This window comes from Candoia aspera, chromosome 2 (genome assembly GCF_035149785.1).
Source record: "Candoia aspera isolate rCanAsp1 chromosome 2, rCanAsp1.hap2, whole genome shotgun sequence".
NCBI classification, from domain to species: Eukaryota; Metazoa; Chordata; class Lepidosauria; order Squamata; family Boidae; genus Candoia; species Candoia aspera.
In genome coordinates this window covers 150,432,305-150,448,083 of record NC_086154.1, presented here as the reverse complement: position 1 = coordinate 150,448,083, position 15,779 = coordinate 150,432,305, and the positions used below count along the sequence as shown (strand labels likewise).

At 42.2% G+C, this 15,779-nt stretch overlaps 1 protein-coding gene across 4 annotated transcripts in view; it reads right to left on the bottom strand.

Moving 5' to 3' along the window:
• Window positions 1–4,115: 4,115 nt before the first annotated feature.
• LOC134490888 (5'-nucleotidase domain-containing protein 2-like) overlaps window positions 4,116–15,779 on the bottom strand; it is a 30,372-nt gene continuing 18,708 nt past the window's right edge. The window contains exons 14-16 of one of the 4 annotated variants that reach the window (XR_010067255.1): window positions 12,831–13,272; window positions 8,643–8,772; window positions 4,672–4,806 (exon numbers count right to left, since the gene is read on the bottom strand). Coding sequence is in view for 2 of the 4 variants with exons in the window: in XM_063294246.1 (XP_063150316.1) it covers window positions 4,241–4,537; window positions 4,668–4,806 (436 nt within the window). In the remaining 2 variants the exon portion in view is untranslated. Of the gene's footprint in view, window positions 4,538–4,667; window positions 4,807–8,642; window positions 8,773–12,231; window positions 13,273–15,779 lie in introns of those variants that run through there. The other 3 variants (XM_063294246.1, XR_010067256.1, XM_063294247.1) reach the window with 3 other exon arrangements.

Genomic DNA, 15,779 nt, shown 5'->3' with positions numbered 1-15,779 from the left:
ATTTATTAAACTCACGGTGACTCTGGGCAGCTTACAAAAATAAAACCCCCAACACAAAACCCACTACACCCCCACCCCCCATTTCTTCCCCCATCTCTGATTTTAACAATCCTTAGCACAAGGGAGAGCAAAGTTAAGGCTCACGACTAGCCAATTTTTTAACCCGAGAGCCGAGAAAGTCCGTGACACCCAAAGCAATGTTAGCTTTGCCATCCCAAAAGAACCCGAATGGGACACCTTAGTGAGCCGATAAAACGCAGCGTTCTCCACAGAAGGGAGCTGCAGTATGGCGCCTTGTCTACCACAACCCCAGAAGCACAAGAAAAGCCACGGAATCTGCCAAGGGCTGCCAAGGGCTCCAAAGCACTGCAGAACCATCAGATTGGATTTCTGCGCTGATGGCAGAACTCTGAAAAAGTATCAAGTCCAGGACCATGTTCAGAGTGCACACCGGATCCTGAATCTACTTATCTGGATTAAGTGCTGTTCTGCTTCCCTTCATCTTCTATACAGCTTTTACAACCTACAAACATTCTTAATGCTCCGTTCTGAACCAGCTGGCATTTCTGAAGACCCCCCAACTGCAGCTGCAGGTGGAGCAGATTGCAATAATCCAATCAAGGAGCGCATAATTCTCTGGGGTGAGATCTGACCTTGTCAGAAACCGAGACCAATGACACAAGTATCCAAGGGAAACCAGCTAAAGCTACTACTTTAGCCTCTAAGTGTAAAATCAAATCCAGAAGCATCCCAACTCCCTAACCCCCACAATGACAGCATCCGGAGAGCAAATATTTTAGGAGACAGACAAAAGAAAAACTTTCAGAATGGTCTTTGTTGATTACAGACATGGGCTGGAAATAATTAATGTGGTCATCTGGGGAAAAGTCTAGGGAGAGCTGTTACAACTAGTTTTAACTATTTAGGTAGAAATTATAATAGCGTAACACATGGGCCAGTGATTCTGGGTTCCTAGATGGACAGAGATATCTCTGCATAAGGAGTTTTCTGAAATGTGCCCTCCAATCTACCTGATGGTAAGATGTAGAATTGCAGTGACACAAAATTCAGTTTGGTCCAGTGGTTAAAGGCATCAGTCTAGGAACTGGGAGACCATGAGTTCTGGTCCCACCTTAGGCACAAAGCCAACTGGGTGACCTTGGGCCCGTCACTCTCGGAAAAAGGCGAGGGCAAACCACTTCCAAAAATCTTGCAAAGGAAACTGCAGGCCTTGTCCAGGCAATTGCCAGGAGTCAACGCAGACTCAAAGGTCCAAAATACAAAAAGGCAGGGAGGGGGGCTCTGTGGAATTTATTAAGTGTGAGGAGATCAAGATATACTGCTCATTTGAAAAAGATCTCAGTATCCTAATGGTATTCCAGCTGGTATTTAATTTGCACTTATGTCACAAGGATCCTTTGTTCAAAGCTGCCCTAGCCTGTTCTTGCCCCAGTGTCAGCAGCACCTCTCGCATAAAACCCAGTTTCTGAAATTTGTCTCCGATATGCTGTTTCAGGAGGACTGGACTTTGGGGTTGAAATTTAATCTTTAGTCAGTATTTGGTAATAATGTGTGTGAAAAGGATTTAGGGGTTGCACCTGATGACATATTGAATACGATTCAACAGTGTAATCTGGCACATCAGACATTGAAGAAATTGAGGAAGAGTTGCCAGTATAATTTCCATGATCGAGGACAAGCAAACTAAAAAGAAGAGGAAACAGGCATAGCAGAGGGGAAATGCTGTAGCTGTCTGCAAACAGCAGTGGTCCTGGAGATGGTGTTTCTGCTTCTTCTTTGGTCTGCCTTCTTTCCAACTGATATTGATGAGATTTCAGTCCACATCTTCAAACAACTTCTGATAACGTCATGCAGATATTCAAGACAATGGAAAACAAGAGAAATCTTTGTAATAGTCTACAGGCCAGTGGCCACAGGCTGGAACCGAAGTCCCTGCAGCACATGCTTAGTGACAGCTTATCCAAAAGGCATGATAAAAATCAAACCTCCTAAGCAGAACCCAAGCAAACAATCTGATGGTTTTGAAAACTGGTGAAGAACGCAACTGACGTCCCAAAGGCTGCATGTACCATGGGTGTAGTCCTTAGCATCTCCCCACCATTCTCAATAATTGGATTTTTTAATGTGAGGGAAGGATAAAAAATAGTATGGGGAGCAACTATGTTAACTTTATTTAATTAAACTAAAATTACATGTAACTTTTAAATTTTGTTTTAAACTAGACAACCTGTGACCCGTTGGTCATTGTTTCAGAGATATTTCTTCACCAAATTCCTCAATGTCTTCAACAATGGCAGAGCTTCTAATGTACTGCCGTCACTGGAAAAGTTCTTTAAACTCCTCTGAACAGGGAGATGTTCAGAGATGCCGCAGGCTTGAAAATAGCCCATGTCATTCATATTGAACTGTATAGCCCAGTCAAACACCAGGAGTTGACCACAGGAAATGTTTGATGACATTTTATGTCATAAAATGTTTCATGATCATTTTTATTTCATAAAATGTTTTATAAAATTTGCCAAATTTCAATGCCATGGGAGTCATGGGTCCCGGATTTTGGACGCATTCTGTAACTTAGGCCATATGAGGTACCTTGGTTCAAAAATTGTTGCCCTACGATGCACCGTTTCACCCAGTTAAAGGTTACCCATAGAAAAACCAGAGTTTTAGTAGTATATAGATGGATGAAGGACACTTAGCTTTTGTCTTGGCCCATCCATCCACTTCTTATACTGCCTATTTGTAGCCTGTCCCCTAGACACTTAGTTCAAAGACGGACAGCCATTGGCCTGAAAAAGTTTGGGAATCAAGACAATTGCACAATTCCATTAGGCTGCCCTTTCCTTTCTTTTTTTCAAGAGTTGTCTCCCCATTGTTTTATTCCTAGCTGTGAGAACTATTTATCAAGAAGAAAATTACCTCCATTTAATTGGATGTAATAGAATATCTAACGTAATCATTTTGTTTGTTTTTCTTGCCTAGAATAGTTTCACATGATACATCAGCTGGACACAGGAAAGAGATATCTCTGATTGGAAAGTGGGCAGCATGTTCCACTGTTTCTCCAGCTCAGCAACTTTAAGCGGTTAAGAATTCTGGGAGTTTAAGTCCACACCTCTTAGAGTTGCTGAGCTGGAGAAACACTGGCATATCCAAATGTCTTATTTACCTCCACTGATAATAAAATATATCAATGAAGGGAAACTACCCCTTTCCCCCGAAAATCTAATCCTTTCCATATCCATTTAGTTAAAAATTGCCCTTAAAAACTAAACTAAAATCAAACTCCAACAGTGTTTAAGTCCATTAAGAAAACCTCCCTAAATTCCAGAACGAATATTCCAGAAGTATTCTTCCTTTTTCTATCTTTTTCTATCAACTGGAAGGATGGATAAGAATACCATCTTAGCCCCCAGATTCGTCACTTCCTTTCTAAAGCTTCTAAGTCTGAGGCAGTCTTTCCCAACCCTTTGACCCCGGAGGAACCCTTGAAATATTTTTCATGCCTCAGGGAACCCCTGCACATTCAGGCTCAAATATAGGCCAGAAGTTACAAAATTATTATGTTTCATGGGTAGGCCTGTATTACAAGCATTAACAGTATTCTTAAACTAAAAATAAAGAATGAAACTTACCTCTTTAATATGAGGTTGCCTGAATTTGAAATATTTTTTTTAATAAATCCTGATCTCCCAGGGAACCCAAGGGTTCCATGGAACCCTGGTTGAGAAACCCTAGCACGGATAATCACCATTTCTCTGTAGACATTGCTCAGCCTCCCATAACTCCAAAACTTCTTGTGGTCAAATAGCTGAAGGGTTTCTCCATAGCTTTCATCATTTTGATTTGGGCAGCCATGTAAATTAAATAAATAAAGACAACATTAAGCCAGAAGTAATTCTTAGTGTTTATGGGATCTTTTATTCTCTCATAGACCGCTAAAAAGAAATAAATGGGATTCACACACTTGGCCAACCTTCTTCCTTTCTATTTTCACCCTTGGGAGTGGAGTCAAAGTTCACGTTCTTTTGAGATTCCCACCCCCAACCTGGAAGAAAGGGAGGGAGGAGCTGCATTCCCATGTAAAGCAAAGCCAGGTTTTTAAACCAAGTTTATTGAATAAGCTGCTAACCCCAAAATGAACACATTACAGCTTGGTGTTATATGTGAACCAGCTGATGATGCATTCATGGTAAAAGGGGTCTTGTGTAGGAGACAGTCATGTATTATTGGGAAGAGAATGCTTTGATAGGACAGAGGTAAGACTAGAGGCCTTGAGGGAACTCTGAGGGTATGAAGCTGCAGCCTGTGGGGCTACAGGAAGGTGCTTGACTGGAACCTGGGAGGGTTTTCTGTTGGTGAGATGAAGGCATGGGAAGGGAATAGATATTGGGGAAGGGGCTGCATGCTGGGGAAAAGGATCCCGTTGCTGCTGTGTCCTTCGTAATTTCTCCCGAACCTTTATGAACTCTGGTTGGCTCCCACCAGGATCTCCTGTTGCTTCCTGCTGTTGATGCTGCAGACAAGAAAGGACATTCCTATGAGACATCCTTGGAGGGTCCACAAGCAAGGCATTTCCTGTCACTGCCTATAAGAACTGCAGGAAGGCAGTGTCTCAAGAGCCATCTCGGTGGCTTGACCCTTACCTGTTCCCGTCTCTGCTGCCAGCGCAGAAGCTCCTGCTCAAGGGGGGATGGTTTCAAGCCACTTTCTGTCCCATCCCGGCGCCGATTCCGATGCTCTAGAACCTGGAGCAGCTCCGGCTTTGAACGAAGGCTCAAGCCTCTGAGAAAGGAGATTGACACAACACGGAGATTTCATCCATCCCACCCTGAGCAGGTGAATGGTTGTGACAAGCATCCACCCTCACTGAGCCCAACAACAAGATAATATGTACAGTATATGGGACCAGGACAGCCCATATAAAAGCAGACGTTTCCCTTTAACAATAAAGATCATCCTCAGCCTGGCTTAGTTTGCTTAATAATGTAACATTTTAGACTAGGAACACTGCAGAAAAGTGCTATAGTGCTTAAAAAAAAACAAAGAGAAAAAACAACAAAAATGATGTGTGTGCGTGCATGTGTGAAGTTTTACACAAGCTTCAGTAAAGGATGGCCATATTTCATTGTAATCATCCCATATATTAACTGCGTCTGAACAACTCATTCATAATTCTCAGCATCATCAGATGTAGAAAATGTATGGGCAATAGTGCTACATTTAAAAAAATACACAGTTATCTCTCACACAACAATGATTCACAAACTGCTCTGGAGGGAAATCTGGAAACCACTGTCCACCCATAAGTTGAGCACCCTAATAAAACAAGAAGTATTAGGCTAGATGTATGAACAAACATTGGATATATATGTCCTGGTTTTGGGGTTGGTTTTAATTAAAACAGGACTTATATCAACTCATGGTTCCATCCATTTAAGAAAAAATCACAAAACTGGATATGTAAATAGTGTTAATTTTATAACTTGTGAGAAAATGGATCTGGTACTGAAACTGGTGGAGCCACAGATTTTCCCTTCCTACTATACTCCATTCTTCTTTAAGATGAGAAATGATCATTATTGTCTAGCTTCCTGAGTCATAAATGCTCTAAATCTGCCATGGCGGTGTATTTCAATCTGTCATTAAATGCACGGTGCCAAAGACTATGAGGAAATTTGCTGTGTGTTTTGACATTCTTACAAATGCAATTAGGGCTGCAAATGCTATATATACTTTTAACATTTGAGTAAAGCTACCATGCCAAGACCAAGATTTATTTCTGAATAAACAGAGCTGAGGTTTGAAGTGGCTAAAGGTATTCAAGAACAGGTCATCTTACATGAGATTCTTTTCCCTCAGTCACATACATGAAGAACAAAGCCTCATTGTCACTAAGGTAGTAAACCTACCAGAATCTTCAGGTATCTTGGCCACTCATTTGCAAAAAGACCAACTCCCTTGAATAGTCCTGATGATTCCTTAGATCATCCAATTTCTTGGCAACAAGAAGCAAGTGGCTTTCTATTGCCTTCAGTCAGGATGGTTTGTCAGCTACCCTAGTCTAGCCTACAAAGGAGTCTCCAAATTTGATGTTGGCTTCACGGTATTTCCCAGGGTCCATCAGAACTGAAGCCTTGCTGCTCCATGCATTGCCCACCATCACCAGTCTACCTCCATTGCCAGCCTTCTTTTGGGGTTTGCAAGACAGTCTACCTGATGCTGCAGATGACACCACCACCAGGTAGATGGACTAACTTGCAAATAAAAGGGACAGAAAAACGGACAGCTCCCCCTCTTTTTTCCCTGTAGCATTAACAAGCAGACATTGTTGATGGGTGTCTGTGGCTGTGGATGGCTCCTGTTGCCTCTGCTAAACAAGTATGCCCATGGTCATCAGAGGGAGAGAGAGGGAGAGAGAGCAGAAGGATGGGGAGGTCTGTAATCTACACAAAATGGAGCATATGAGGGTGGGAGAAAAAATGCCCTACCACCATTGTTTTACATTTTAGCCCTTGTTTACCTGCTACTGGGTTCATTTACTGAGCTGGGTTGAAGCAAAATAGCACAGAAATAATGTGTTACTCTGGCTTAAGGAGGGAGGTATGAGAACTTGGCTATGTTTCTCTCCCTACCTCCATAAAGTACACCTTAGATAAGTAGCAGAGCAGACCTACCTGTAAAACTGTCCTGTCTATTTAGGCCAGCAAACAAGTCTTGAAAAACCTGCTAGTGATCAAAGCCCAGTCTGGCTGGGGGCCAGCAGAGGGAAGAAAGGTGACCCCTGCTGTGCCTCATGGGCTGGGAACCTGAGTCAGGTTACAATTCCTGTAACCCTATGCATGTCCACTCAGAAGTAAGTCCAGATTGTATTCAGGGGGGCTTACTCCCAGGGGGAGGGTATAGAGTTGCCACCCGAGAGGATCTTGCTGGCAGAAAGGACACTGTGTTTCCTATATGGCCAGCCTGGGCATGAAGTGAACTGTTTGGAGAGGGTGAAATGGCATTCACAACTAGAAACAGGCGGATACAATTTAAGGGCCTAAAAGACACATATATTGCTAATGCTATACTAACACAACTGTGCATGCATACAAACACACACATAGATGATACACAAATGAGCATAAGGAATGATCCCTGTTTGCTGCTTTTCTCAAACCATCTCATTATTTCTATCAGCATGAAAAAAAAGAAAGCACAAGAAAAAACCAAAATATTAAAATATTAATTAAAATATTAAAATATGAACTAGGCAATAATTTGAATATGTTTGGGCATCACTGCTACTGCAGTGCTTGCAGCAGTACCACTGCAGAGCCTGTTTGGTGAAATTGTTAAGGGGTTGGACTAGAAACCAGGAGACAGAGTTTAGTTTTCCCTTATGCACCGACCTTGGTTGGATGATTTTGAGCCAGTCACTCCTAGTCCAACCCTATTTATCCTACCATTACCTAGGGAAAACACACCTAGGGAAAATATTTACTCTATTACCTTATAACATGCGTTTTAAAACTCTTGCAGAAAATACATTGTTATTGTTTTATTTTAATAGGCTTCATGGATGCCCTGATATCATCTTGGTGATACCTTGTGAGAGAGCATTTCACTTTCAAATAATAACTGAATGGTGACTTGGAATGGTCTGATCAACTTACACAAGAGCATGTCAGGTTTATTACTTTGAAATTACTACTTTGAGATTACTATGAGGTACATATTTGGTACACCTTCCCCACTACTAGGGAGGAAAAAGAGTTCTGTATGTCTCTTCCTCAAAACGGAGACCACTAATTCCTAAAGAGTTGAAATGTTTAGGATGTTTACTCCCCTCTTTTGGGGGGGGCGGTGGCAAAATTTGATAAATAAATAAATTTATATCAGTTTATAAATCAGTACCTCAAACATTTTCACAAACGTCTGTGCTAATGGAAGCTCTGTAATAGTTTTCTGCTCAAATCTTATGCATAAAAATAAAATGTAGCATTTTAAAGAGTAGCAACTTTGCTTTGGCAAAAGCTGGCAGAATGGATAATGTGAATGATCATTCATGAAAACCTACAGGTATGAAACTGAACGTATTTTTTTTTTGCCTTCAATGCACAAGCTTCCTTCTTGGATGTTTTTGCTTCGACAGATTCACATGGCTTCCCATCTATACCCCTAAGAGGTATACAGAATTTTGGCCTACTGTTAAGCTAAAACAGTTTTGAGCTGTTTATGAGTACACCTACTGCGGCTTGCAGAATAGCTACGTTTCACAGTCCGAAACTACAGACAACAGTGGCACAGAAAGTGAGGCGATGGTGCAGTGCCTGTGACACCTGCACAATGTCATGCAAATTAAAAAATAAATAGAATTGGAGGAGCAAGAAACAAGTAGGGTTTTCTGAGCAACAAAATGCCCCCTTTTCAGCATCATAAAATAGATTTCTTCCAGCAAAGGTATCAAGCTTTCTCTCAACAATAAACAATAATTTCAGGCGGAAAGTACACAGATATAATCTGCAAAGGTCTCAGGGGAAACATCAACAAGGTCCACAGAAGCTAGAGCTGTGGCTGTTCTCCCCAGCTTCTGGAAAGCCTATGTAGCAGTTGCAGCCTGGAGGTTCAAGCCATACTTGCGGTGGGCGAACAGCAACTCCCGATGTAGGTGCTGCTGGTTTCCAGTGGCTTTGCTGGGGTTTGTGACCCGCAAAGTGGTGACGGGCTGGGCCTCAGCACCCCTGGATGTGGTTTCTAAGCAAGCAGCTGGAAGGAAGGGAGAAGCAGAATCAAGTTCACTGGGCTGTAGACGTGAGAGACTTGTTCTACTTCTAGACTTCTTCCCCCCCCCCCTTACAAGCATTCATCATAAATATTAGATTTCATGCTGTGGGGTGGGGGTTGCAAAGCCAGAGCTGGCAGGAAGTCCTAATGAGGGGAAGGAAATGAGGGACAGTGTTCATTGGTGGGGGATGACGTGGAGAGGGTGGACGGCAGGTCAACAGGTTTCCCCATTTGGATAGCTTCATTCTCGCTTTTCCCCCTATGCTCAACCATGCTTCTTTTTAAAATTAAGACCATAACCGGTTCAGTGGTTTGGTTTTAGTCACTTAAATACCTGTATTGCCCCTGATTAACTGAAGAATTGAATTTAAAGCATGTGTATTACCCAAACCTTAGTGTCAGTATCCCTTGAAATGTGGCCTTCTCACATGACACTTCCCATTTTAAACAACTGAACTACTATATTCATTATTAGAAAGGTTATGGTTAATGCATATCTTTTCAATTTCTAGTTCAGAAGCATATTAGTATATTTATCTAAGCTCTGAGTGAAATTAGGTTCCCCACTAGGGAAGGGTGGAAAAAATTACAGTGGTTTAAACACCCAGGAGACATGAGTATTATTTAAAAGCAGAAGTATTCATTCATTTTAGTTTCACTTCTGCTAAATGGGTTTTTGTAATATTAAAAAAACTTATTTAGTTGAGGTGAAGGGGTAAAGGAAGTAAATTAACACAACCCCACTTGAAATGTTTTCTTAAATTTCCCTCAAGACACACTTTGATACTCTTAAAAAAACATTATCTCCTGTTGAAAACAACTATGAACTTTTTAGTCACCGAAACTGTACTTTTATCATTCCATCATTTTAGCTCACTCCCTTTGCAACAGCATCAACCTCACCAGCCCACCGCTGGTTGCTCTCACCAGACCCTTCCAGACGTGTCCAGTTGCCTGCCGTGTCCTGCTGCCATGTCACACTGCCTGTCTGCTCCACCCGGGATCCAGGCAAATGGAGGTTCGGAAGCTCCCTGGCTCCCATCTCCCCCACAAAGAGATCGCGTGGCCCAGATGCTGCCACCCCAACCAGATGGAACGATTACATTGTCCCTAATTGTCTCTCCTGCTGCGTCTTTCTGGTCTGCCACCCCCCAGCATGTGCTGGGGAAGCAGAAAGCCAGCAAGAGTGAAACAGGATCCCACTCTAAGCAACCGAGCAGAAACAGAGCCAGGAGTCCTGAAGATGATCAGTTCAGAATCCTACCCCAGGCCTAGTGCTGTAAGGGAAAGCTCACATCAATGCTAAGGCTCTTATTGATGGCAGGTTTAGGCCAGTCCTTCTAGCTGTTGTTGAATACAATATTAACCATTTTCCAAGAGGGGGACTAATATCTTTTGATTACTTTCAGTTCATCCTTAAAGCTTTTCTAGAGCTGCCTTGCTAAGCACAGTACACCAGCTCCGTACTGTGAGCTCTTGTCTTCGATCACCTCTTTGACTCTATAGTCCAAAGCAGGCAGTAAAGCTTACAGCATTGAATTTTATTCGAGTTTATTAAGACAGCTGGTTCAGCTTGATCCAATCTGTGCAGTCTTCCTTATTTTGTTGCAAAAGGACAAAAATCCACAGGAAGCAATGGAAAAAGTCAATGAGTAAGTCATTGACTTTCGGTAATTTGTGGTATAAAATGCAGCAGGATGGGATAATTAGGTAGCTCTGTTGCAAGTTGGATCAGGGCTCGGCCAAAGAGGCATTTATGTTTTTGCTAGAAGCATGGGTGCAAGATGTATTTATTCAAAATCAGTGAGACCTTAAAACACAGATAAGTACATGTAAGATTGCGTTGTCATGTGACTGCAAGTTATTTTTTAATTTTTTAAAATTTTCTATCCCACCTTTTTTTTTATAAATAACTCAAGGCGGCAAACATACTCAATACTCCTTCCTCCTATTTTCCCCACAACCACCACCCTGTGAGGTGAGCTGGGCTGAGTGTGTGTGACTGGCCCAAGGTCACCCAGCTGGCTTTCATGCCTAAGGCAGGACTAGAACTCAGAGTCTCCTAGTTTCTAGCCCTAACTCTCTGCCTCAGGGTCAAATCCAGCTACTTGAAAAGCATCAGTTGACTTACTGTGCCATTACTATCTAGTAGTCACAGGTTTGTACGGAAAGACAGGGCTCTGGCAAATGAAGCAGCGTACAATGATTTCCTGATCATCTTGCACTGCCGCTGAGTGACCTTGCCATGAAACAAATTACTGATCAAGTTCTAGAGAAAATCATAAATTACAATTGGAATACAAAGTGAAAATATGTATTTCTGAATGAGATTTTAAACACGAAAAACCTCTCTCCAGTGTGTGGACACTGCTTGTAAATTATATATGTGGCCAGTAGGTGGCATCACATCCACATAGGTCTGCCATTAGGGCTGTGGACACTCTAAAAATGATTTAAAAAACAGTCCTTAGCCAGGCACTTCTCCATAGATGAATGCAGCCCCTTTTTTTTCAAGTTTCTGCACAAGCCTGAACGAAGGCGTGTCTGCTCTGAGGAATCCATTTAGCACAATTCTTAAAGCAGCTGTTTTTTTTTTTAAGTTTGTACCACAAAAAAACAAAAATTGAGGGCACTTTTTTTGAATAGCAGATGCTGCACTCACCCAAAGCCTAAAACATTCCTCCCTCACCCTTTTTAAATTATACATAGCTGTACTATCCATTGCACAGAAAAGTTTAATTTTAAAACAAGTTTCTAGGTCTCATCATCAAATATTTCAATGTGTATAGACAATACTGTTATGGAATGCCTCTGAAGGGGGTGGTGATGTGGTGGATTTTGGCAGTCCCGCTGGTTCTCAGGAATGAGGGAGCACATTTGAAGGTGGAAGAGATAAGAGGAAGCATAGTCCAGGGGGCAGCTGTGGGAAGACTAAGAGGTTCAGAATAGCCCTGCCCTAGAGCCTTCCCAGGTTATTTCCCCTTAGGTTAGGTAGAGTACCTTTAGTCTGGCAAGATTCTGTCTATACAGCGTTAGCAAAAAAAGAACTGAAGTTTGGCTGGATTGATTGTTGTTCTTGGGCTGGGCCTGACAAATATCTATAAAATGCCAGAGGAGTTGGCCATTTCTCCTGGCCAGCAAGTAGAGTTTTGACGTCCAGCCTAAATTCTGCTTTCAGGGAACCCCATTAAAAAAAGAATGATCCAAATTGAGTTTATTTGCATAGAAACAGAAAATACTTGGAAACCAAGCTTTGTTTTAGAAGGTGTATGTGTACCTATGAGCATGTAATCACATCTTCATTTCCAATCCACTCTAAATCATGGACCAATGAGTCAGAGGAAATGAAATAGGTTAAGAATCACAATGGCAAAGCCAAACACATAGCCCATTCAGCTCCTGATCTTATTCCTCACCTTTATACCACAAATCAGCCATGGATCTCACACTACTCTTTTATTAATATTACAAAATTCCAGTCATCAGCTAAAAATACCCTCCCCACAATAGCACCTCCTGTCCCTCCAATTTCAGTGGGAGACAGGACCCCCCATTCCCACACCCTGTATTCCTCTCCATTACAAGCAAGAAAAGGAAAAAAAAAAGACCCCACAGTTGGTGGGGCTGGGGGAAGAATGTAAACTTCAAACACTACAGAATACATATGGCTCTACAAAGGATGAAAACTTCGTGCATGGATCAACAAAACCAAGGTCTTCCGCCTGGCACACGCTGAGCATATCTGTCTGGGAGGAGCACCCACCCTAAGGGAGAACAAACAAACAGACCGTGGGCCAACCCAAGGCCCCTTCCCCCTGTGCACATGGAAATTCCAAACTCTCCAGGGCAGCTGGCGACGAAGGCAGACAATGCTCCTGTTAATAGGCTTCTTCTAACTTTTGCAGTGGTCACCTGGCAGCTGCTGATGTTCTTGCAAAGAACAATGGACCAAACTAGCTAGATCTTGGTGTGAGCCACAAAGGTGCTTCTTAAGTCCATAAGCAAAAATGAATGCTGAAGAACAGTCGTTAAGTCCTTACCAACAAAGAAAAAGCTTAGCAGGCCCTCTTGCTTTGTAAATCTGACATGTATCCATGGACCGGGGGGCGGGGGTTGGTTCTAATATAAAGAAACGGGCCATATGAGTCTTAAGTCAGCCCACCACTGCCCTCAAGCAAAGTAGAAGCATGACCATCTGCAAACTTCTCCCCAGCTGGTCCCTAGCGGATATGCGCCATCTCTTCCAGGAAGGGAGTCTTCATGCAGCCAGTGCAGAGCTGATCCATCCAAAGGGGAGCCTCATGCTGCAGTGGGGTGCGTCGGGGATAAAACGTGTAATTGAGGTCGTAATTGAGCAAACAGCTGAGTGAGGCCATGTAGACGTCTGAGAAGCGGCACAGGCGGCGAGAGAAGTATGTGGGATTGTGGCACGTGCGAAAGATACTGCCAAACTGTGGGTTGAAGAGGTTCTTGGTGAGCGCCCTGTAAGAGCATGGAAGGGGGACAAAGAAAACGAAGAGTGATCGGACCATTAGGATTGATGGATTTCATTCTCTAGAGAAGATTTAGACAGCAAAGTGGAACATCTGAGTGGACACTGTAAAGTGCAACATAGATTGAATTGAGCAATTGCCTAAGGATCTGGGCTTCAATTTAAAATAAATATCTAAAATGCAAGATTTTACTCGGTGTTACCTTATACCTTGGAACCGTAAGCGTAAATTAGGCAACTTTTAATGAGCACTTTCGGGGTCCCTAGGGGGCACACAGCCAATCATAAAGTATCCATTGATCAGAAGGTTGGTTGCCACCAAGTTTCTATTTACTGGGGTTCCAACTTCTCTATTCTATTCTGAGCAAGTGTACACATGTACAGAATTGGAATTGCAGCTGCCACCATTTTCACTTTTTAAGAATCTTACAGTGTGGTCTGTAGGTGTTTTCCAAATAAAGACGACAAAAGGTTGCGCTTTACCTTGCAGTATGTAGCTTCTTAAAAAAAAAAATTACTGGCTGGTACCAAGACTTGTACACTACCTGCCCATTAGCTCCAAATTGCCTTTCTATTGCTAGATTCGATCTAACATTGTTTTACGGTTATAAAGTTCCTAAGGTCTTGACGTTACATCTGAATACTCAAAACAGAGAGTTGCTGCTGAATAGGATTGGGGTGTGGAGTGACAAAGCCCACTAAAACGTATTATTCCTCTCCATAGCCAAGTAGAAATGCAATCAATGAAACATTGTACTTTACCTAACTACTTAGAGATCATTTTCCATTTATCTTCTTCAGCTTTGCATTGCTGTATTCACATCAGAGAATTCAGCTTCATATTATCACTGAAGCTGATATTTTGTGATGAGGAGCCTTTTTTACCATAGTTTCTAAGCACAGAGGACACTGGAGTTGCTGAATAAACACTGGCTCCCTTTCCTATATTATCAGGCGATCTGGGCTAGGTTTTTTTAATGCAACTCAGTGGCTAGAACAATATATAGCTCAACTATAATCAGAAGGAGCTTATGTCATGCCTAGAGCTTATAGATCCAAGGAGCGGGTGACTCTACAGACACAAAATACAACCCTACCAAATGGGAGATGATTCACAACAGCAAAGCCTGTGCTTGTAATTCTCTCATGGGATTTTCACTGTCTGTGTATGTGCATGCCAGTGTGCACGCGTGCAAAAGGAAGCTATTGCTCACACCACTCAACACCGAAATAATTACTCTCAGCATAAGGGAGGGGCAGAGCTGTTAAAACTGTCAATCATGCCTAGGATTTTATTAAAATCTGTATTTAAACTAGCCATGACACTTCAGCTAGCTCCAAGCACCGAAGGATAGACAGCAAGGGCAGAAAGTAGCTTGGAAACACGTAGCAATCCCCCACACTGCCAACCAGCACAAAGGCAACTCACAACTAAGGTTATCAACACCGGTGAAGAAGCTATATTAGAATGAACAGGCACAGAATTCCCAAAACTGTATGAAGGTCATTGTTTTTGTCAAGGAGTCTTTGTACAGCAGCCTGAACACTGTTTTCAAAAAAGCATCTGCTGCCTGTCCTGTCACTTCTTCATTTCTGCATGCTTTAAAAAAAAAAAAGCTTCTGAATATGAAAGAATTGAGAGGAAACCTATTTTTCCCTCCCTCTTCTCCAACCGCAATCAACTTGTGTCTCTCTTCTTGAGCGTGAGCAGGATTTTGTGTCTAGCCATTTACAGCTTGGCTCTGTGATAGAATTCGGCAAGGGATCACTCATAAGAACCAATAAGGCAGTGTAACTGTGGCCTGAAGCTCACTGCAGACTTTGCAATGAAGAAGAAAAATTAGCTGCTCCAGACTAACAGGAGATTTATTTGCGAGGACTTATTTGCTCCATTTTTCAAGACATAGCAACTGGAGATTTGGCTTCTAAAGGAGCAATGGGAGATTCCATTTACATGGCTTTTCCCATCAAAGCGGAGTGAGGCTGATAACTGAGTTGGTCAAGTAAACACAAAACAGAATTCCATGAGAGAATTACAAATATGCAGTGAAGGATCAGTTTGGACCTGTGTGACCAAGCCTGAAACCAGTCCATTAAAACTTCAAATGAAACATAAAAAGAGTCCTATCTAATTCACAAACCTATTTCCCACACGGCTAAGCAAATGTGTTTTAGAAGATAAGGAATACCAGAGAGTAATAGGAAGAACTATGTTGTTGTGACTGGTCTATGACTGAAATAAAGTTTTGTTGTTGTTGTTGATGCGTTGTTGTGGATATTGGTGGCTGCAGCCTAAGCACAACTAAACAACGCACAATGGGGGGAGGCCAATGCTGCATCATAAACCTCTGTTATACTTTGCAAAGTAACACCATGTAGAGGTAAGTCTATATCCAAAAGAAATCTAAATATAAATTTGAAGCTGAGGAGAAGTGGAAAAACTTAAGCAAATTCTAAGCTTTGTCTCAACAGGATAATCATGGGTTGGATCCTGACT